Below are 24,337 nucleotides of genomic sequence, written 5' to 3'. Positions count from 1 at the left end.
TCTGCACTAGAGAAAGTGACAGTTTTCCAAAGTTCTCTAGAGCAGGGGTCCCCAACCTTGGGCCTCCAGATGTTTTTGGGCTTCAACTCCCAGAAATCCTGGCCAGCAGAGGTGGTGGTGAAGGCTTCTGGGAGTTGTAGTCCAAGAACATCTGGAGGCCCAAGGTTGGGGACTACTGCTCTAGAGCATGCAAACGCATGCTGTGGAAACATAGTAGTCTACTGTACTTTGTTGGAGTTGTTTATACTTCATATAGATTTTTAAATTTTCTTCTGTCTGTGCAAAGGTGATCTAGCACTAAACTTTGTAGTTTGTTTAAAAAAATAGAAAAATACTTTGGGGCAACTAGGGAGACAGATCACAGGGGCGGGTATTCTCACTATCCAGAACATCATGCCCAGCTTAGTATATCACCAGAATACGGCCCATAGCCAATGCCCTCATCTTTTTGGAGATAGAAACAGACAGAGAAAAGTCCATTCAAATCATTCCAGCTTGAAAAAAGTAGAAGCCCCCAGTGGCAGAGAAAATGTGATTAAACAAAAACAAAAACAAAACCTGAATTCATCCACTTTACATCTGTAACTTCTGCAGTATTAGACTATGTTATTTCCTACTTTCCCAGAGAAAGACAGGCAGGCAGGCTATGGTAGAGCCAAACTGAAAGCCTGCCCATGATAGCTCAAGTATTACAGAAGAACTCCCACAGCTGGCTTTGGGGACCACAAGTCCTCTTTTACAGATAAAAGTCCTCTATGAAAGACCGGTCAAAGAAAACTCCTCCTTTGGAAGGGGCCCTCTATTAGATGATAATAAATGCATGCCGTCAAGTCAATTCAAGACTTATGGAGACCTTTTTGGGGGTTTTCCAGATAGATAATACATAGAAGTGGTTTACCATTCCCTTCTTTTTGGAGTGCCCTGGGACTGTGCAGCTTGCCCAAGCTCACACAAGCTGGCTCTACTCACAGGAGGCACAGTGGGGAATCCAACTGCCAACCTCTGGCTCCATGACCAGATATCTAAACTACTGAGCTATCCAGACAGCTCCTTCTGTTAGAAGAGCTATTCAATCCAAGCCTGATTTGAAGATACTGTAATCATAAAGAGGGAAATCAATTAGTGACCCACGGTTACTATCCAAATAGCAGATGCAGCGGCAGGTACACAAGTTACCTAGTGCCCTGCCAAGTGATAGGTGTTGTCATTTTGTTTATATTATTTAAAATATGCTCTAATTTTAAATCTCTACATATAAATCATGTGTGCAATTTCAAGTCAATTGGTAACCCCTCCCCTTTTCTCTCCCTTTTGGCATATGGCCACTCTAGATTTGGCACTGAAGCCTGCTTCAACACTGAAGAGTTTCAGGGCCCAGAGGTATGAGTGTCTGTTTCCCCTTTAAAAAGAAACAAAAAACCTAAAAAACACATTTTGGGCCTCTAGCACAGAAACACTTGATTCCCAGTGGAACACTGTGTGAGAGAGAAAGTCCAAGAAGAAGGTGATAACATCTGGGTTATAAGGGAGGGGGAGAAAGGAGGCGAGACATGGGGTTTGCGAAAGGGAATTATGGTGGTGGGGATCTTGGAGTAAAGAATCAGGGTGAGAACCGGGGGGGGGGGGAAGGATGTGATGGAAAGATAAAGGGGAAGGGCAGAAAAGACAATGACTGTTTTACTCAACAATCCATGTTCTACAAAGCTGCCTTTGTCAGTCCCAACAAAGCTGTCTTTCTTGGCAGCCGACACTGCTAGTGTCAGGGTTTGGGGGGGGGGAATTCCCTGGAATTCCTTCCTAGAGGGCTCCAGAGGGCAGTGCCTAGTCCCTCCCCAACCCCAGTTCTGTTTGCAAGTGGAATGCTGCCAGTGCAAAGTACAAAAAGACCAAGCACACATGGTGTGAAAATGTAGTTCTAAGACTGCACGGTGGATTTGTTCAGTCAACGACACTGCTTCTCCAAATACATGAACTGCATTTTGCTCATATATTGAAACATACATTGGTCCTCTTTCAGGCGGTTTAGGTAAAAACAGGGCAATGAACCAAACAGATACTACTCAATACTCCCAAACGTTTTCTTTTAACAGTAACATATATTTGCATGTGTTTGCTGCCTTTTAAGGCACTGTGAACTTGATCCATACTGGCCATAACTCATATCAACAATGACATACAGCCATTCCCCCAAAACCATAATAAAATAGCTTGCTTGCTTATTGGATTTATGCCCCGCCCATCTAGAGGTAAGCCATTATTCTAGATGGCTACAAAAAAAATAACATACATTTACAAAAAGAAGTAAAACAATAAACCTACACAAACAGGAACTCATCCTAAAAATCTCCTCTCTAACTGGGATCACTGGATCTCAATACGGCAAAGCTAAGACAACAAATCACACGTTAAACAATAAACCAACATTATAGGGCCGACACGAAATTATCTCAGTAATAAAATTAAAAACAGGAGAGGCTTCCAAAGACCTGTGTAAGCCCTCCTAGAAAACATGTGTTTTTCTCCGATTGACAGTCTAACATCAAATCTAAACACCTTGCTGTTTATATGTACTCTTTAAATTATAATGATACAGAATCTGTGCCCTTAAGATGTAATTAAATTGCTGCTATATTACTGCAGAATTTTGAATGAAGAGTTTTTAGAATGTAATTAGTAGTGTGAATATTCCGTTTTATTCCTAACTTCTCCTGTGATGACTTTATGCTGAACTTACCATTCAGCAGAGGTTGAAACACCTCCTCAGGTCCTTTGCCAAAGTTTCCCTAGACATTTCACTCTCTTGGAAGACAGAGGTTTGTTTGCAAGGGAGTCTCTTCAATATCTTTATACTAGGTTGTTGCCTTCAGAGGTGGTGCAGAACCCTATCCTGTTGCTAGTGCTGAAGGAAGGTTCAGTTGCCAGTACAGTCAAGAAGATCATCATCTTGTCTTTTGGTTTAGGTAGTAAAATGTCTTGAGCTGTGAATTACATTGAGAAACTGTTTTGAGAGAGGGCTTATCATTCAGTCTTGCCTGTGGTGTCTAGATCATCACTGAAATGTTTCATCAATACACTAACATAGAAAACAATAATACGAATCCCAGTTCTTGGTAGATGGCCAAACTGGAGCAAGCAGGATTGGGCTAAATAGGATTGCTTAAGGTTGGTTATGGCTGGACAGAGGTACATGGTATCCGCATGCAAGGATTGAGTGGTTTCCGATCAGGAAACCACACCACACCTCAAGGAACCCTGAAGCTCGTGAGGGAGGGGGCAAGGTAAATCTCCAATGGAAGGGAGTTCCAAAGTGAGGCAGCCACTACCAATAAGGTCCAGTTTCTAGTTGACAACTTCTGGGCCTCCTTTGAAGTGGCCACCCACCACATCAGAGATTGGGAGGTGCAGGTGGGATGAGAGATCTCCACCTGAGGGAGAGGCACCTGAGGTACTCTTGACAGGTAACAAAGTCCTAAACTATAAAGATCTTTATAGGTTATGACATCATGGCATTTTAACAATTTATATGCAACCAATTATTGCACTATTTCTGGCCTTCTGGTGGAAGACATAAACTAGCATCGCTTTCTTTTTCCATATGGCTTTTGGTAGCCAAGGTCAAGTTAGTGGATACCAGGAGGTTCTAACATCTGTTATGTTTTTAGCTCTTTTAATTGAATTTCTGAACGAATGAGATATTTTGTATTTACTCTTTAGTTCTTCTGTTAACCAACTCAAGCCTTTGGAACAGCATACAGAATAGAGTCAAACAGGAGAGAGAGAGAGACTGTAGACCAGCTGCTTGCTTAATCAAATTCAACTTGACAGCTAAGCAAAGAAAATTCTTTTTTAAAAAGATATTTCCCAAGTAATAGCTTTCATTCTCTTCACATTCATGTCTTCCTTCTAGATTAAAAACTGGACCATGAAGGAGCTAGTTTTTCTGAAGGATGGATTTAGTCATGGAACATCACTTGCTGATGCTTGTTCATTTGTTTGAGATGCCTTTAAATCCCTCTTTTCTTCCTCTCTTCCTAACAAATTGCTCAAGGTAATATATACAGTTCTCCTCCTTTCTACTTTATACTAACAACAATTCTGTGAGGCAGTTCAGGGTATGGAGAACTGAGTGGCCTAAGGTCATTTAGAGAGTTTCATGAATCAGTAGAGATTTGATCCATAGACACTTTCTCACTCAATCCAAACAAAACTGTAACCAAACCGGCTATACCACTGAGTAGAATAACCCGTAAATTAGTGGTTCTCAAGCTTGATATTTCTGAACTGCAGTTCCCAGAAGCCTTCATCACCAGCTGTGCTGTCAGGGGTTTCTGGGAGCTGCAGTTTAAGAACACCTGGGTTACCCAAGGTTAAGAACTAAAAGATCTCTGAATGATTCCATTCACTGTTTAATTCCATATAATTTCATTTAAACTTGTTCAGCTCACCACTGCATCCCTTCTTCTGAAGGAAGTATACAGTAGTGCCTCGACTTACAGACTTAATCAGTTCTGGAAGATGGTCATAACTCAAAATGGTCGTAAGTCGAAACACCATTTCCTACTGCAATGCAATTAATCAGTTCCGCCCAAAGAAAAAAAGAACACCCCCCCCAAAACACACACACACAAACACAAAAACCCTTTAAAACCGATCGGAAACGCGATTAATCATATAACCTCTCTGTCTTCTTTTCTCAAGGCTAAACATGCCCAGTTCTTTCAATCTTTCCTCATAGGGCTTGGTTTCCAATCCTCTGATCATCCTTGTTGCCCTCCTCTGAACTTGTTCCAATTTGTCAGCATTTTTCTTGAAGTGTGGTGTCCAGAACTGGACACAATACTCAAGGTGAGGCCTAACCAGTGAAACTATACTTCTGTTAATGCAGCCTAAAATAACATTTGCGGTTTTTGTAGCCATATCACACTGTTGGCTCATATTCAGCTTGATATCTACAATTCCAAGATCCTGCTCACTTGTAGTATTGCTGAGCCAGGTCTCCCGCATCTTGTAACTGCACATTTGGTTTCTTTTTCCAATGTGCAGTACTTTGTACTTATTCCTGTTGAATTTCATACTGTTGTTTTCAGCCCAGTCCTCAAGCCTATCAAGGTCATTTTGAATTCTGTTTCTGTCTTCCAGGGTATTAGCTATTCCATCCAATTCTCTGTTGTTTGCAAATCTGACAAGCATTCCCTGCACTTCCTCGTCCAAGTCATTAATAGAAGTGTTGAATAGCACCGGACCCAGGACTGAGCCTCTGGGTACCCACTTGTTACCTCCTCCTAGTTTGAGAAGGAGCCATTAACCATCACCCTCTGAGTACGATTCTGTAGCCAATTGTGTATCCACCTGACACTTGATCTATCTAGCCCACACCTAGTTAGCTTGCTACTCAGAATACTATGGGACACTTTGTCAAAAGCTCTGCTTCAGTCAAGTTATACTACAGTATGTCTACAGCATTCCCTCTGTCTACCAGGTTACCTGATCAAAAAATGAGATCAGATTAGTCTGGCAGGATTTGTTATGAACAACTCTATGTTGGCTTCTAATTATTACTGCACTGTTTTCTAGGTGGTTGCATAGTGACCGTTTTATAATTTGTTCCAGAATTTTCCCTGGGATTGACGTCATGCTAACTAGCCTGTAGTTCCCAGGTTCCTCCTTTTCCCCTTTTTGAAGATAGGAACATTAGCCCTCCTCCAATCACCTGGCACCTCACCCGTTTCCCATGATTTCAAGAAAATAATGGATAGCGGTTCTGAGAGTTCTTCGGCCAATTCCTTCAGTATTCTTGGATGCAATTCATTCAGCCCTGTACATGTAGATCTGAACTCGTTCAAGGTGGTAAGGTATTTCTTGACTATGTGTTTATCAATCTTCAGCTGCAATCCTGTCCCCTACACATGCACTTCACATTTGTCTGGAGGTACCTTAACATATAACAATCTTTAACGTGCCACAATGTTTTTGTCTTTTGAATTTTTCGTTTGTTTCTGCTAGGTATGGTTGTATAGACTAACATGGCTATTTCTTTTAAAGCTACAACCTGGGAGTACATGTGGGAACAGGCATGCATTGCCTATTCCCATATGTACTCCCAGGTTCCCACATGTAATCTCAGGCCTTCTGTGGCATTTGTGGGTTCAAGCAAAGTTTCCTTCATTAAGAGAGGCCACCCATTGCTCAAAAATACCGTCCTCAAAAGGTTTGGAGACATTTCCAAGGTTTCAACCAATCTCAGATATAAATCCTGGAATTAGCTCTGCTCAATGGGTTGGGAAACACTGAGAGGAAGAAAGAGAAACAAGTACAGATGCTTTGGCCTTCAGTGAAACTTCTGAATACAGTATGACTAAGATTCCCCTTTGGAATGTGGGTTGAAAGAAGAACAGCTTTGGAGCATAAACCCAGCAAGATTACATAAACAAGAATACTCTGCTTTAAATTCCCACTGTGATAATCTGCAACTCTTTTCTACCAATAGACCTGATCCAGGTGTATGGTTCAGGGGAAGGGTAGACAGGAATCATATAAATACGGGGAGGGGGGGATTTTTAACAGCTGCCATAAAAATTAGATACAGCAGTGAGGGCTTTGAAGAAGAGTATCTTTATTACACAGTTATCTCCTAGGAAGTGCAATTTGGCTGCCAGCCTAAGCATGACGTGGCATTAAGCACTTCAAACAATACGACATTAAAGCCTGGAGGAGCACTTGCTACAGAACATCACTTGGAAAGTGCCATGGTATCTGCATCAGGAAGGGGCTGTACTGACTGTTTCAGACCCCCAAGTGAGTCCACAGCTTCTAGCGTCTTGATATGATCATCTGAGCGAGTGTGCGCGTTGTGGTGAAAAGATGGAACACGATGTAATGCCTTTGCTTGCCAGGGGGAGGGTTAGATAAACCTCACGTGAGCCTTAGACGCAGCTTGAGTCCTATCAATCTTGAGCCGTTCCAGATCCAGGCACAACAGAGCTTATCTGTCAAAAGGCAGGCTGAGAAATCTTATAGCCTGCTGGTAACCATGAATCCTCTGAATTAAGTGCAATTTATTTCCAAGGAAGTATCCTCCCGCTTTACAACGTTCACCTTTTTGAGTATAACGGGAACACTAGACTGCAAACCTATCTGCACACAAAGCACAATCCTGTGCATGTTTACTCAGAGGTATGTCCCACTGTTTTCAACTGAATTTATTCCCTGTTTGGTGTACACTTCTAACCTGAATCAGAAGCAATGTGTGATGGAAAGCTTTTCTGTGCCTTTTTAACAGAGCCTTGAAAAGTTTTTTCAAAAACTTTTTAACAACAACAACAACAATCTTCCAGCTATCTCATCCACCAACCATGACTGCTGAGGAATGGTAGGTACTGCGCTCCACACAAGCAGCATGCTAAATTCTGCTTTTGAACATCTTGAAATCATTGGCCAGACACAATTCCCAAGGGAAACAACTCCATAGGGAATGTACCAACAAAGCAAGACTCTGAATCTAGCAGCTACTTAACCCTGCTTCTTGAAAGGCCTCAGACAGTCGTTTTCTATAGGAAACATTAGCCAAAGCACTGATAAGTCAGGCATGGCAAACTACAATTAGCTAAGAGGGGCAAGGATCTAAAGAAAAGGCATACAAATAAATACAGTAAATCTACCCAACCAGCCTGCAGCAACTGAAACTCATCCAAACAATTGCAGCAAAGCAAAACTCCTGGACATCTCCTGAGACTGTTATGCAACACAAATATGGAGTCCAATTCAAAGCAGATGGAAACAATTTCCTAGGCAAAGTGTGATGCAAACATACCACAAGGGGCCACAACTGGGAAAGGATGGCCTTGGCCTAACCAGACAAATCCCTCTGGCTGACAAACAGCTGATGTAATAAATTCAGAGAAAGAATATTGCTGAGTCACTGTCAGTGTTATTGGGTGGACCCTAAAACAAAAGCTTGTTCACATTTGATGAGATTTATGTTCTTCTCCAACTATGTTCTTGGTGCCTTCTTTGGTGCATTCCTGACTAACAATCAGGGGAAGAGGCTATCTATAAGCTACTCTCAGCAGAACTGTCTATAAATTACTGCTGCTTACAAGCCTACAAGCCGCCATGCTTATGTGAGGATTCTAGGAGGAGTAGCAATAATCACCACCACTCAAAGCAACCCTCTGTCAATGGTGGACAGTAGAACAGCCTGATTATGTAGGCTAACAGCACTGAAGAACAGAACTCTTGAGCTGCCCTAAACTGAAGTACCAATGCTAGCAGGGAATAGGACAGCAATCCATAGAAAGGCTAGCAAGCAAGTTATCATGGATAAAACTATTGATTTCAAGAAGCTGGATATTACGCTTCTGGATAAGCAACAAAGAAAAACATACCTTACAGATGTTGGAGTTTCAAGAGCAAGGCACCGCAGAAACACAGAAACGATAAAAACACTCAACTACCACACATTAAGGCAAGAAATTAAAAGACTATGGAAGCAAGATCAGGTCATCGTCCACCCCATACAAATTTCGACAAAATCTTTGGTCACCATACAAATTGTTCCAAAATCTTTGGTCACCAATTTAAAACAATTGCTTAGAGCTGCTAATTTGCTTCCAGAAATTCAAATGTCAATGATTTTGCAAACCTGTCATCGTCTCACTTTCAGTTTTCAGGACCTGACTTCTAATGCTGAAGGTTGATCTTTTGGTCTGCCCCATGCACCAGCAATGCTGAGAAACAAGATGTACAACAACAACAACAACAACAACAACAACAACAACAACAACAACAACAACAACAACAACATTTCCAATAGCTTATTGGTCATTTGAATCAGTTCTGTATTCCAAAGGGCAATCACAATTTCAAAAAGATGCTTGGAACCAACGTCACCCAAATAAATCTAGAAATAACTGGAGCCATCAAGAGAGGGCAGTCCCAACAAATCTATCATTCAGGGCACAAAATGACACGACTCCAGAGTACTGACAGGTGAACACACTGTATTAATCCCTTCTACCTTCAGATTAATCCTACACCGACATAACTAAATGCCCAGAACAAGACCTGTGAAGACAAATGAGAAATGCCCATTGCTGCCATGGGAGCCATAATGTTCTCAGATGCCATAGCAAAAGAAGTGTCAGCCTGATTGCTGAAGTTCTCCAGAACTAACAGCCTGGAAAACATACAGTCTGCTAGCACAGACAGGATGTCTCTTAAGCCAGGGGTCCCCAACCTTCAACTCCCAGAAATCCTGGCCAGCAGAAGTGGTGGTGAAGGCTTCTGGGCCTTGTAGTCCAAGAACATCTGGAGGCCCAAGGTTGGGGACCACTGTCTTAAGCAATGATACTGTATGAGCAGCAAGACATGTAACTAGTTAATTGAAAACTAAAATCAGTTTTCAATTATTGTCTGCAATTTTAATATGCCAACATCAACTGCAATTTTGATATGTCAAACATGATGATTTTATGCCCGTTAAAATTATATCTATAAATTTTATACATAAGTTTTATGTTTCTAAAATAACAAAATAACTTTCAATTGGAAAACATTAGTACTCGTACTACTGCACCTTTATTTTCAAATTTTTACCCTTCACACACCCACTCCATGGCTTTAAAATTTCTGGAAATGCCATGCTTTTAAGTACTGTAGTATACTAGCTGGCTGACTAACTCAGTGGCTTATGTATCTGGCTGCAGAGCCAGAAGTTGGGAATTCGATTCCCTACTGTTGCTTCCTGTAAATAGATAACAGCCTCTGCAGACTTGAGCAAGCTGCACAGTCCCATGGCACCCCCAAAAGAAGGGAATGGCAAACCACTTTTGAGTATTTCCTACCTGGAAAACTCTTTAAAAGGTCGCCATGAGTCAAAATTGACTTGACGGCACATGATTATTATTACTCTGTTTCCCCGAAAATAAGACCTAACCTGAAAATAAGCCCTAGTATGATTTACAGGATGCTCGTAATATAAGCCCTACCCCAAAAATGAGCCCCAGTTAAGTGAAACCCCGCCCTCCACCCTTGTGCAGCAACCAGAAGAAGATGACACAACAGTATGTGAATACATGTAGATTGTTGTACATGAAAAAAATAAAACATCCCCTGAAAATAAGCCTGAATGCGTTTTCTGGAGCAAAAATTAATATAAGACCCTGTCTTATTTTCAGGGAAACTTGGTAATAAGCAGTATACTAGCAGAAATTCCCCAATCTATCTTGTGAACACAACATCATACATTTTACATAAGTGGTCTGATGGGCACAGAACACAGGTAAGCCTCAGAAGTGAGTCCCAATGTCACTGGAAAGTGTGTCTTGGACCACATATTTACTGAGGCTGGTTTAAAATAACTTTTTTTATAGTTAGGACTGGAACATGAAACATGTCTGGGAGCTTATCTACCACATATATTTTGGATCAAGCAGCAATAAATCCTTACATGGAAGTTACTTCCATGTAGCAACTTGCACGAATCTGGTTTGTATTTGATAAGAAGAGCCGATCCTACAATTGCATAATTTACTACAATGTATCAATATAATTATATAGGAAGAATGTTTGGAACAACGTGCTATAACACAGTGGTTCTTAACGTGGGCGATAATGCCCCCCAGGGGGCGATTTCATTTTTCAGGGGGGCGGTAGAACGAAAAGGGGCGGTGTGGGGGCGCTGGAGCAGAAGGGGGGCGGTAGGGGGGCGCTGGAGCAAGCCAAACCTGTGAAGATGGCTGCAGGCTTTTTACAATGAACATATATTTTCCTACAATCTTAATTTAGTTTCAGAGTTTTTGTCTTGAAATTTTTAGTTCCTGCATTGCAGTTTGTTTTTATGCCCTTTTTATATTTCTTTTTGCATCTTAAAATTCGCTTGCAGCTAAATCATTTAAATGTTACTTTTTGGGGGCATTTCGTTTTCTTGGAATTGAATTTTGTTTTCAGGGGTCATTGCATTTAAGTGTCTTAAATAAATAAATAAATAAATAAATAAATAAATAAATAAATAAATAAATAAATAAATAAATAAGATATCATCACCGCGGGGAGGGGGGCGATGATAACTTCCTCTATGGCTCAAGGGGGCGCTTCTTTCAAAACGGTTAAGAACCACTGCTATAACAGAATGTGAGAACTTCTGCTCTCGCATTTCTTCTGGGCATCATTTTAGGGCAACTGAAGTGAATGTAGAGAGATGAATGAGCTGTCAATGCCCAGAACATATCAGCCAAAAATTGCCCATTTGTTAAAGCAAACAAAACACTTAACAGAAACTTACATGCAAATCTTCAAGTGATTAAAATTGGCTGGGTATCTCTTAGAAGGCAGGTTCCTAATGTCTGCTTGAACTGTTAAGTACGGTATTGTATTCAGGTTTGCCTAAACTCTGCCTTCCATTAAAAATCTACATTTCAATCTCAGTTTTGGCTGAAGTCCTGTTGTTTAGCATAGGAAGTCATGACTAGAGTAGGCCCACTGAATCAGTGGGGATCTGGTGAGTGAATTCCTCCCTAAATTCCATGCATTCAGTGGGCCTACTCTAGTTGCAAATTACTAAGCTAATCACATCCAGAGTAGATTCATTTGAATTAATAGAACTCATGGAGGAGCTAGTTCTCCTGACCAGTTCAATGGGCCTACTCTAGTGCAACTTACAGGATTTCAGCCATTATATATGAACAAATCAGGTACACAAAATGGGACATGCCACCATTATGCTAGTATATCTCCCACGATGTACATTCGTCCAGCCTAGAAGCAAAGAAAAGAGCAGCAACAAGAAAACTCCCAGCATCTAGGACAATAACAACAGTGCCTCCCAGCCACACAAAGTGTGCTGATGTTGCAGAGATGATGCAGCAAAATTATGGAAGTCATGTGCTGAAACTGTTTAAATGCCCCATCTTCATTGGTGTGGAAAACCCACTCATGCTGAGTGGAAAACACTGTTCTGTTTTCCTACCTCACCAGACACTTTTGTGCAATTTATTTCAAACACATGTAGTTTTGATGTTTGCTGTTCTAAATGCATGCATTTTGCATGCATTTATCATTCTTTTTGGAAATAGCATTGCAATTTTTTCAAACATATGGTTTTCAGCAGCTAAGTCAATCCAGGCAATTTCTAGGTTTTAGGAAGTATGTGTTTCCACCGAAATGCAAACAAAACAGATTTTTCACTCACTAAAGCTTTTCCTAGGACAGAAGTTCAAGATGGAATGATAGAGGGGCTTCCACCGTCAGGCACAATGGAAACCTAAGTAACAGCCTGGAGCAGGCAACAATTTGCCTTCTACCTGAGCCAACTCAGAGCTTGGAACATGAAGTTCATGTAAAAGTTAGTTAGCCTTTTGCTTTTTGTGGAAAGATCATGTTATTCTCTTTTCCCCCTCCCCAACTAGACTATCATACCGAGAAGCCTTAGTTTCAAATCCCAAGAAGCTATGGTATTTCTTAGGACTTCTGGGGTTTATAGTCTAAGACCATCAAAAGTCCTGAGATTAACAGAGGCATGAACTGCCAACTCATGCCAATTCATTGCCAGCTCCAGCTCCTCTGGCAGGCGCTCACTCAGAGGCAGAACCCCAGCGTCCATAGCCTGCCTCTTTTGGGCGCTGACCCTGAGTGGGTGCCCACTGGAGGAGGTGGGGCAGGCAACCACTGAAACCTGTTTGCCAAAGGACGAACTGGCATGAGGGTGTCCATCTCTATAACATTACTGAATAGAGTAAACTGGACACTCCCAGTTATACCTCTCCAGCATAACACTATAAGAAGAGATAAATGCAAGGTTAGGTAAAGGTAAAGGTTCCCCTTGACAATTTTTGTCCAGTCGTGTTCGACTCTAGGGGGCGGTGCTCATCCCTGTTTCCAAGCCGTAGAGCCAGCATTTTGTCCGAAGACAATCTTCCGTGGTCACATGGCCAGTGCGACTTAGACACGGAACGCTGTTACCTTCCCACCAAGGTGGTCCCTATTTATCTACTCGCATTTGCATGCTTTTGAACTACTAGGTTGGCGGGAGCTGGGACAAGCGACGGGCGCTCACTCCATCACGTGGATTCGATCTTATGACTGCTGGTCTTCTGACCCTGCAGGGATCAGGAATAGGCCTAAGGATAGGCCTGAGCAAATCTGGCCTCAGAGATCTTGTTGCTATAAGCAAGGGGGCTACCGAGATCATAGCATCCCTTTCTTTCTGTGCCCATATCAGTGCAAAAACACTACCTGCAACTGAAAAAAAATATTATATTTAGTTATCCATAGAGAACATCTGAAAAAGTATTGTTATTTGGAGGAAAATCGCAACTGAACAACTTCTTTTCAAAATAAAGCTGGGATGGTGTGCATGGCTATTCCATTATAGGCCTCTCAAAACTAGAGAAGGAGTACTTAGAAGTGGTTTACCATTTCCTTTTTCTGCAAGCATCCTGGGACTTTGCAGCTTGCCTAATTCAAAAGATTCTGGCTCTTTTCCTGGAAGGCACAGTGAGAAATTAAACTTGCATCCCTGGCTCTGCAACCAGATACTCCAACTAACTGAATAACGCATGCAGCAAATTTACACTATTGCCAGCATGGTTATTCAATAAAGGATTCAGTGTCCCTCACATCTCGAGTTCTATGTTAGCAGCACCTCTTGCGGCAGAACTATCAGTCATAGGCACAGAAGTCTGCTTGGAATAAAAACAGATGAGAGCACACAGATCCATGTTGCTGGTTGTGAAATATTCCAAACAGCAGAGCCAACCATACGATTCCTCGGAGTGAATGGGATACTAGGCGTCTGGACAACTGTGGCAGCCCTTTGGTTATCCTTCCTGAGCCTCTCAGGCATTCTCCTCCACTGTGGGGAATTCGCTCCCCTTGAATGCAGTGGAGAAGTGTCTGGGTAAAATTCAAACGCCAGTCCACTCCACTTCTCTGCATGGAATTATGGGAAAGTGGCCACCTTTGCCTTTGACAGCTACCTTCAGCCAGCACTGCATTATCAGTGCACTTGAGCCACAATATCCCATGCGATGGTGGTATATCTCACATGCCACTGGCACAGACTGGCATCTGCTATTACCACAGCTTCTCAACCAGTGTAACTCCACTACAGGATTATGTGTTTATTTACTTTGCCTAGACTGAGGAAGAAACATTTTTGGAGATGGTGGCTTTTTAAAATGAAACACAAATAAATCCTCATTTATTTAGTACTGCCCAAAATGTCCACGACAATCTAAGAGATAGGCTTTGAAGAAAAATGACTTCAGGAGGTACAGTTACTAATGGAAAATAATCTTGCCTTAATACCCCCATTTGAATTCAGTCCATGATGTTCTCGCTCCTGGTCACAGTAAACGTCCTTCACTCTCCATCAGATACAATGCTGGTAAGAAACCAGCCGCTTTAATAGGGTAAAGAATAAGATTGTAGAGAAGGGGGCAGTCTTTCATTCAGAACCTCTCTGTGAAATCATGAATCAAAGACTCACAGGGTTTATTTGATAGATGAGGTCACACTGAGCGAGCAAGGGGATGGGAGAATAGTTTTTCAACCCAGAGAAATCACATATCAATTATGTATACTTCCTTAGTTTAAAAGCCTATTCTTTTCCAGCATTTTATATTCATCCTATTTTTTAAAGTAGCGTAAGAGGCATAAATTGCAACATTTTTTTCTAATTGCAATTATATAAGCAATTAATGTATAAATTAAAGGCATGTTGACTGTTCAGCTAATTATTTAGCTTCATGTTACTCTACTAACTTCAGCAAAAGCACACACCTGTCCAAGCATTTTGTTTTAATTTTGATACACTGGTGTTTGTGTGTGTGTGTGTGTGTGTGGGAGAGAGAGAGAGAGAGAGAGAGAGAGAGAGAGAGAGAGAGAGAGATGCGGGAGGGGGACAGCACAAATTAACTTTTAGTGTTGAGAGAGCTATTCTAAATTGTCACTGTAACTTAATCAGTACTGCTATTTGTTCTTGTTAAATGTGCTGTTAAGTCGGAACCGACTTCTAGGAACCTTAATAGGGCTTTCAAAGTAAGTGAGATATTTAAGGAGTGATTTTACCAGTTCCACATACCCAATGAGTTTCCATGGCCAAGCGGGATTCAAAACCCTGGGCCTCCTGAGTCCTAGTCCATCATTCTGTGTAGTACACCAAACTGGGTAGTGCCAATTCAAGAACTGCTACTCAGAGCTGATCTCTCTTTCAGAAAAATGAACTTCTCCAGTGCCATCTTCTATCTGTGTGAGAAAATGGGGCTCCCAAACAACGCAAGCAGGTAACACTAAGCTTTACCATTTGCATGGGGAAAATGCCTTTTCCCATTAGAGCAATCTGCAGAGCATGTAAAACAGGAGGGGAGGAGTGGGAATGGCAAACAAAAATCACAGAATTCCCCATCAGGCATTGCCACCGGCCATGGTGGCTAAGGGACTCTTGAGAGCTCCAGCCCGAAGAACTGGCAACCCAAAGCTCTGACTAATGTTGTGAATCACTGACCCAAATCATCTGCCACTCCCGTGGCTTCTTACGAGAGAATTGCAAGAGGAGCCAGGAGACTCCAACATGGGGGACCTTCAACGCCTTGTCATATTTGACCTCAGGAATCCATAAATGTGTGTATGTTATGTGATGTCAAGTTAAGGCTGAAATACAGGAATCCTAACAGGGCTTTCAAGGTAAATGGGATGCTTAAGGAGTAGTTTTACCCAGACTGCCCCAACCCCCATGAGTTTCCATGGCTACGTGAGGATTCAAATTCACATCCTAGTACATCACTTTATCCACCACATGACACTGAGTATCAAAGAATGCAAAAATAGGGAGGCTAAGGTACTGCGCCCAAATGTGGATCAAGCATTAATGTTTCGTTTTGTTTTAATTGTATGTTACTCCTGCACTACCTGTTATTTAAACATTCAAATTAAACAGGTCTGTTTTTTTTAAAATCAGAAGTACCTTTATAGGCAAAATTATCCTTGCAACTAATATTTAACATTGCCTTCCTAAGTCTAGTCATGGCTGTTTCAAAAGAAAAGTCAGTCAAGGAGAATATATATTTTTAATTCTCTTTAAAATTCTGACTGAAGCTTATCTTTAAAGAGTTATCAATCCACTCAGTCACTAGGCTCAAGAGCAAAGAGAGAGAGATGGAAAAGGCATATAGAAATCAAAGAAGATACTGTATGCTGAATTAGAAAATCTCCATTTTCTTTCCTCCCACAGCATCACCCTACAAATTTTCTGCCTAGAGGGAGGAGATGTTTTGTATTGTATTACTTAGCAAACCCCCCAAAAGTCATGCCTGGAACCAATTCACTCAAATCATAAGATACAAAACCACATACATTGTTTGTTATGGAAGTGCCTGGCAAGAATTTATTTACAGCAGGTACTATATGTATCCCAGTCATTGAGTGAGACTTGCTGAGTCAATACTTATGCAAGTCTCATTAATTCATTAATTGAGTCTACTCTAGTTGGGACTAAGAACAGGTTTCTCTTTAACAAAACCATCAAAAACAAAACAGTGCTGAGCAGATGAATCACACAGAAAATGTTATCAGCCGCTGAACAACTTATACAATCTAAAGAGAAACCAGAAGGGATGTACATTTCCATATACGCACCCCATTATAGGTACAGCCACAAATCACTGCTGTCACTGTTATCCCGTTCTGGAGCTTGTGCAGATAGTTAGTCTGCATCCAAATAGAGGTGTGGGTAGTGTTATCTGAGGTGACAACTCTGTGATGTATTTGGTGGTTTGTGGCATTGAAAGGGGTGACAGAGAAGCCCCTCCTATATTTTCATCTGTGTGTGTGTGTGTGTGTGTGTGTGTGTGTGTGTGTACGCGCATGTGTGTATTTATATACATATATTCTTATTGATGCAGCACTATGCTAGACAAACGAGATACATTGGCAGTATTATGTATACCAGTGGTTCTTAACCTTGGGTTACTCAGGTGTTTTTGGACTACAACTCCCAGAGGCCTTCACTACCAGCTGTGCTGGCTGGGGTTTCTGGGAGTTGCAGTTCAAAAACACCTGAGTAACCCAAGGTTAAGAACCATTGATGTTTACCATGCTAGGAAGATAATATTGCTATTTTGCGATGTAACTTCTTTTACTTTGCAAAAAATGAGGAAAGAGAATAAAAAGAGAGGAAAGCCACCATGGCCCACTGAATGAGGGCCACAAGAGAAGGGAGGGAAGGGGGTAAAAGGGGGAGTGTCACTGATCAGAAGGGAACAAAATGGAGTGATCCAAAGACCTGTTTGGGACTTTCTCACAGGAGACAAAAAATATCAGTCAGTGTGAATAGAAGGATTATTCAGGTGAGAGATAAAATAGATTGCGCTGAAGAACTTTTTAAACGCAACCCAGACCACCCCAACTTCCTCCATCTGGATGTGATCTTAGAGATCAAGCTGTTTTCCCGTTGACATTTTGTAATTAGGTATGATTGCCTTGTATCAGTTGTAAGTGGCTCAGGTAAACTCTTTTCAGCACAACATACAGAAGCTGACAGCCATTAGGCAGGGCAGGGCAGCTACCTTAGGCAGCAGGTTTAGGATGTCATAAAAGGGACAGGAAACTGTTAGTCATTCACTTCATTACTTTTGCGCTCTTATTGCCAGGGATGTGGATAGGTGCATATAGGGTTATATGCCTCAGGAATCCAAGTAATTTTACCGGCTTTGTATGCTAAGCACTTTGACATGGATGACTGAAAGGGTAAGGCTCCACTTGGTCTCCTGCCTCAGGCAGCAAAGCTTTCCTGCAGACACAGGAGAAGTAAAAAAAAATCATGATCTAATTCCCCAGAAAGCTCACTTGTCACTTAGAACTGACACAAAACTGCATGTAGTTTGGTAGCAGGCTATGGAAAGCCCAAGTCAAGTGGTAAAGTGTCCTTAGGGAATTACAAATCAGCAAGCATTACAAACTGTTATATACTGTACTTGTGAGAGAAATACAATTTCCCACCGATCGGGGTCAATTGCTAGGAATACATTAAATGTCTGCACCTTTTGCTGGTGTGGCATGCATCTCTTTCACATAAGCCGACTAGTGGCTGCACACCAGGTACAAGAGGTGGTCTGAGTAATCTGTATTTATAAAGAGGCATTAAGGGTGTAATTCTTAACAAGTATTTCCCTGTGATCTCCATTGCATTCCAGTCAACTTCAGTTGTTTGTTTATTTATTTCTACTTCTACACCCCACCCCACCCTATTAGCGTTACACTATATAATAAACAGAAAAATGCAATAGACACGAATTAAAATCCACTTTCACATCTCAGGGAAATATCCACACCAGTAGAAGGCAGCTTTATATCACTCGGTCTTAACTGGATTCCTAACAACCCAGAGGGAAGGTGCTTGGCGAACCTCTGTAGAAAGCTGGCTCTAGAAGGAAAGGGGGTCACAACCGAGAAGCCCAGCGTTGGCTTTTTTGGCTTCCTTGGGGGCTGCAATTCTTCTAGCAAAGACTGTAAGGGATTTTAGTGGGATCCTCCACCCTCCCTCCAAGATTGAAAAGGGGGATAATGCAAAACACGCCGCACAGAGGATGGGATAAGCAAACTACGGAGTCACCCGGTTTCTTCGGAAGTAAAGCAGCGGACGAAGCAGAGAGGCCAGCCAGCCCACCCTTGGCAAAATCCCTAGCCCGCCGCCCTCCTCAAGCGAGGCGGCGGCTCACCCGCAGGGCAAGGGGGAGGGTCAGGCCCCCGGGGACGGAAGGCGGCTGACTTTACCTCTCGGGCGCAAACTTCCCGCGGGCAGCAGCGCTCCGCCGGCCCGCTTTGCGGTGGAGACGTGGCTGCTGCTGCTGCTGCTGCTGCTGCCTCTTGGAAACCTGAGCCGCCGCTTCCTCTGCTTCCCGCTCCGCCGCGGCGGGGATGGGTCGGAAATGGGGCTCTGGGAGCAGCGGGGCTAGAGGGTCCCGCCGGGAGCCGGAGGGCAGCGGCGCCCGGGGACTTCCTCTGGCCCCTGGCAAAGGCGGCTCCTCCTCGTCGTCGTCGTCCTCGGAGTTGCCCACGACGAGGTAGAGCAGGAGCAGCAGCGCCAGGCAGAGCGCCAGGGCCACCACTTTGCAGTAGAGTTTCATCGTTGCGCCGGGCAGCCGCCGCCGCCGCCGCCTCAGCCCCGGCGAGGAGGAGGAGGAGGAGGAAGGGGAGAAGTAGAAGCCCGAGAGGCCGCCTCGCCCCTCCTCACCATCGCCCTCCCGCTCGCTGCCTTGCGAGGGCGAGCCAGCTTTGACATTGGGCAAGCGGCTGCCTCGCGGCTCCCCCGGGGCACCGTGCGCGCGCCAGGGAGGGGAGCTTGGCGGCGCCTCGCGCCACCCACCCGCCTGCCCCTTCGCCCCGCTGCGGCCGAGAGGAAGGCGAGGGAGGAGCCCCGACGACGCTGCTGCTGCTGCTGGCGGCAACGGCGGGAGAAGCCCCTACCGTAAAGTACAGAATAGCACCTCGCCCTCTAAGGGGGAAGGGAGCCCTCCACGCCCCCTCTCTCCCGCTTGAGCCTGCCTGTATGTGTGTGTGTGTGTGTGTGTGTGGCGGGGGGGGTGCGACTTAACACGTCAACGAAAAAGAGGAAAGAAAGAAGCCAGCTAGAGTTGCCGTAACTCTAAGCAACCGGGTGGCCCGCAACAAGTTATGTAGGCAGATGCAGTATTGATTTTTTTTTTAAATGATAATTTTTAAAAAATTATAATGCATCTCACTCCAGTGACGGCCACAGAAGATGGCTTGTTTGTCTGCTGCCTGTGCTGTCGAGGTCCTGCTAAGTGAGTGCTGGTAACGTCAAGATCTCCCTATTCCCCTCCTTATGCCTCAACTGGATTTGGACTGGATGACCTTCCAAATAAAGGCCATCTTCCAAGGAAAGGGTGCCCCCTGGCAGCTCCTCAAAGGGAGGACTGTCCTCTGTTTAAAAAAAAATGTTTCTGCCACCACACCTCCAACTCTTGCCCTGTGCACTTCATAGCAGTCCAATAGCCAAGGCTGGCACTGTATGCTGTTTATCAGCCTGAGGTGAAGAGCAAGAAAGCGCTGGACCTCCGTGGCCTAGTTTGTGGGTACCCTGGACTGTCAGAAAGGCAAACAAGCAGAGATGATGGCAAGTCTTTGGGTCAGAGTCTCAAGTCTGAGTCCAAGTCTTTGGGCAGATGATGAGAGGACAAGACCTGCTAGAAAAGACAGTAATTCTAAGAAGAGCTGAAGGAAGCAGGAAAAGAGGAAGACCAAATGTGGGACTGTTTGACTTCCTAAAGGAAGCCATGGCCATGTGTTTGCAGGAGCTGAGCAGGACATTTATTTGTACAATTGCAGTAAGTTGGAAGCACCTTGATACGTGTAGCAAGGACAAGTCCCCCCCTTCTTTGTTGGAAGATACAAAACACATGCTGTACGGCCTTTCCAGGACTTCCAAACCAGCCTGCTGCCTCAGGTGCAGGAGATGACACTGAAGTAAGCAGGGATTGGCTTCCATATGTGGAGAGAAGAAAGGTGTCCTGTGTCATTTGCCTCAGGCAGCAAAATGCCATGGGTTGTAGCTGAGACTGTCGATGAGTACCCTGGACACAGCTGCTAGATTGAGGCTACAATCCTCTGTGTGTTTACTCAGAAGTAACTACAATGGAATTCAAGGGGCCTTACTTACAAAGAAATGGATGTAAGATTGACATCTGTAGATTACCAGTGATAGATCATGGTAGTGCTGAGTCCAGATTTTGTAGTGATGGGGGAGAATTTGGGCAAGCTACTCAACCACCTATTCCCCATACTACTCACTCACTGTCTATGGGGCCAATGTTAGCTATCTCCTTAGGGGGAAAAGGTGAGTAGATGAACATTCAATAGCTGCTAGCCCTCCTCCATCTCCTCACCACCACCACCTTCAGTCAGACAAGAGAGGGTAAGCAGGCAGGCAGAAATGGCAGAAAAGGGAGCAAAAACATCAAGGCTGTCTGACAGTCAGCAGTGAACCATGAAAGAAGCCATGGGTCTTGGCAGATGACCCCCTGATGCCAACCCCCCAACCCCCAAGTTATTTTTGTTATATTTCATGTCAATTGGTGGCTCTGGCCTATCTATCTATCTATCTATCTATCTATCTATCTATCTATCTATCTATCTATCTATCTATCTATCTGTCTGTCTGTCTGTCTGTCTGTCTGTCTGTCTGTCTGTCTGTCTATTTATTTATTTTTATTTAATTAATTAATTAATTAATTAATTAATTTAATTTAATTTAATTTAATTTAATTTAATTTATATCCCCCCCCAGACCATGTCTACTCGGGGCGGCAACATGTAAGTGACATCTCTCTTATGAGAGATGGCCTCAAAAACAATAACAACAAAATCATGAGCAAATATCTCCTATGGGGAGGATGTCAGGTGACAGTTGACATTTGGGGTGGGGGGAAGAAGCCTAGGCCTGCTTCACTCAGGTCAGGCTGCACGTCAGCCAACAGCTGTGAACATGGAAGCTAAAAATATGCTCAGAAGCAACAGCATAGCCCCCAATATCAGATACTAGGGGAAGCCCACCAAGATACTACATACTGCTATCGCTCTTGATTTCTGTTATAATTCTCATTTTACAGCTGAAGAACTAAAGTTGAAATACCTTAACTCAGGTCTGCATGTGACACCCCTCCTGGGCCCCCAGGTTCATCCTCCAGCACTCCTGTGGTCCTCAGCCCCAAACCTCTGTTCACAAAGTTCCTTATGCCCTCTAGGGAGCATGGTGAGGCATGTTTGGGAAGTAGCTCCAGCCCCCACAGCCCCAAATTATTATTTTTAATCAGCCACTAGAGGGCAGGAGCAAGCGTCAGCCATTTAAAAAGGGAAGAAAATGTTTATGGAGTTTGTGAGTGTGCCTTGGTGCAGTTGCAGCTCTTCAGGGTCCAAAGGTGATCATGTGTGACTCCTGGACCTTTAGATGATGTCCATATGCCTTAGTGTGTGGTCACAACTTGAAATAAAAGATTTATTCCTGGGGCTGTCTTTCTCCCACTCATATAATCTTTGTTGTTGTTTAGTTGTTAAGTCCTCTCCAACTCTTCTTGACCCCATGGACCAGAGCATGCCAGGCCCTCTTGTCTTCCACTGCCTCCTGGAGTTTGGTCAAATTCATGTTGGTAGCTTTGATGACACGGTCCAACTATCTCATCCTCTGTCTTCCCCTTCTCCTCTTGCCTTCACATTTTCCCAACATCAGGGTCTTTTCCAGGGAGTCTTCTCTTCTCATGAGATGGCCAAAGTATTTTGTAGCCCCAGTTTCAGGATCTGTCCTTCCAGTGAGCACTCAGGGTTGATTTCCTTCAATTTTTTTCTCTCTTTGCAGCCCAGGGGATTCACAAGAGTCATGAAATACATGCATACAAAAACAGATTTGCTGATTCCTGCATTCAGATAGTGTGTGAGATGGTGTCTGTAGTTATGTTAACATTAAGGAATGGTTTTAATTTCTTCGGTTCAATAGTAGAGAAGACATCATTAACGTTTCCAAAATAACATTGTCTGTAAACACATAGAGCTTATTTCCTTAAAGGCACTCCTCAAATTTGATTCCTGTAAACATCTGGAAAATTTGGATGGCGTGCAAGAGGAAGGCCTTGTTTTAGTGTTTTCCAAAATCATTAACTTAGGGCTGTGCCCTTTTGGATCAAAGGGCCCTATCGAGTCCAATCTAGTGGTATCCAGCCTAGTGGTTAAATCAGACTCAGAAAATCAGCACATCTGGACCCTGTCCAGTGACTCAGTGCATTGCTCAGAGCTGACCATACTCTATGATTTGTTACTTTCCCAAGGCCTTAAGTGTTCAGTTCATCTGAGACTGTTTCTATTTCCTGGAAGAAGAAGACAAAGAGATGAAGAGTGAATTTTGCTAAGGTTTCAACCAGCATTTGGAAGGGTTGCTTTATTTGGGTTACAACTCCTGGAATCACTCAGCCTGTGTGGTTTTTGGGGGATTTTTTATAGTTACAGTCCAGAAACTAATTTGGTCAAGCTCTGGTTATAGTTAGCCAGAAAACAAACCCATCCAGTATTCAGGTGCATCTATCCTGAGCTTGGCAGGAAAAAGAAAATAAAGTTTGTTTCCTCCTCTTTTTTTCCATTTTATATTGCACATTTACATATGTTTTAGACATAGATTTCACTTATAGGTATACGTGCTGGAGGATAATGTTTTTGAAGCTGTTTTCCACATGCTCAGCCAGGGGAATTGAGCATGACTACCCTACACTAGATGAAGAGAGGGAGTGGGTTGGCGACAGCATCAGAACGAACTGATGAGAAGCAACCGTACATAGATAAAAGCTCAAGTAGGCTTCCATCCCCTAAAATTCCCGGGTTGGCCAAACCAGTTTTGTCACTGCCTGCCTATGGGCACAGATTGAGTCTCTGCACTTGTCTGCTAGCTGGTCTCAGGTAGAGAAGAAGGATACTCCAAATAAGAGCTGAGAAGCAGGCAGTAGCCATTCCAGGCCAATGTTCTCTGCTTCCCCACCCCCTGATTCTTGTCAGAGAGGCTGTGGGTCTCTCAGCCTGGTCCTGGGCCCTCCTAGTGTGTGGATCCACACATCATTTTGTATGTGTACATGTCCATATGTGAAGATGTGATAAAACAGTACAACTGCTCATGTTTCCTGCGTGCTCCATTCCTTGGTCTACATAACACAAGCAAAGGATGATCAAGTGTGACAATGAAGAGATGGGTAGTCATAGCTCTACATGTTTGAACAGCCACAGTCAGCAAAGCCAATGGTGAGAGACCATGGAAGTTACAGTCAGATAACACCTGGAGGTACCCCGCTTGCCCACTTATGATACCAAGCAGTGACACACTCCTCCGTCAGTCCCCATAAGCATGGACAGTGGTGAGGGACGACGGCAACTGCAGTGCAACGTCCCAAGGTTTAATGCTTCCCATTCTTGTCCTAGCAACAATTTGTCACTTAAAAAGCATAAGCAACATCACTGCAATTTGGCAGAACCCCTGTTCAGTTGCTAGGAATCTGGCTGGGTAATTGCATGCACAGGGAAAGTGATCTGGCCCTACCTTCATCACTGCAATTTCCAGTCTCCCTCCAGACATACTGTAAGGTGCCTTCTTCTAAAGAGAAGACATTTCTTTGTCTGTGAACACACACTGTGTGATCAGGAATGTTGGAAAACCAGCATTCTTAGTTGCACGAAGTGTGTTCTCAGATAAAGAAGTCTCTCTTTTTCTAGAGATGGCACCTCCACATATGGAGGGTGGTGGGAACCTGTGATAGCAGAGGCTGGAGTTAAATCACTGTCGCTGTTCATG

General features: G+C 43.4%; 1 protein-coding gene across 2 annotated transcripts in view; it reads right to left on the bottom strand.

The window, feature by feature from the left end:
- Nucleotides 1–19,421, bottom strand: part of GXYLT2 (glucoside xylosyltransferase 2) — a 41,932-nt gene extending 22,511 nt beyond the window's left edge. Inside the window, exon 1 of one of the 2 annotated variants that reach the window (XM_072989437.2) lies at nt 18,769–19,421. In XM_072989437.2, the coding sequence (XP_072845538.2) occupies nt 18,769–19,121 (353 nt within the window). In that variant the 5' untranslated portion in view covers nt 19,122–19,421. The remainder of the gene's footprint in view (nt 1–18,768) is intronic. The other variant, XM_020791073.3, reaches the window with a different exon arrangement.
- Nucleotides 19,422–24,337: the final 4,916 nt, after the last annotated feature.

Source organism: Pogona vitticeps, chromosome 2, assembly GCF_051106095.1.
Source record: "Pogona vitticeps strain Pit_001003342236 chromosome 2, PviZW2.1, whole genome shotgun sequence".
In the NCBI taxonomy this organism is placed as follows: domain Eukaryota; kingdom Metazoa; phylum Chordata; class Lepidosauria; order Squamata; family Agamidae; genus Pogona; species Pogona vitticeps.
Note: the sequence above shows the minus strand (reverse complement) of the source record. Positions and strands in the feature narration are given on the sequence as shown.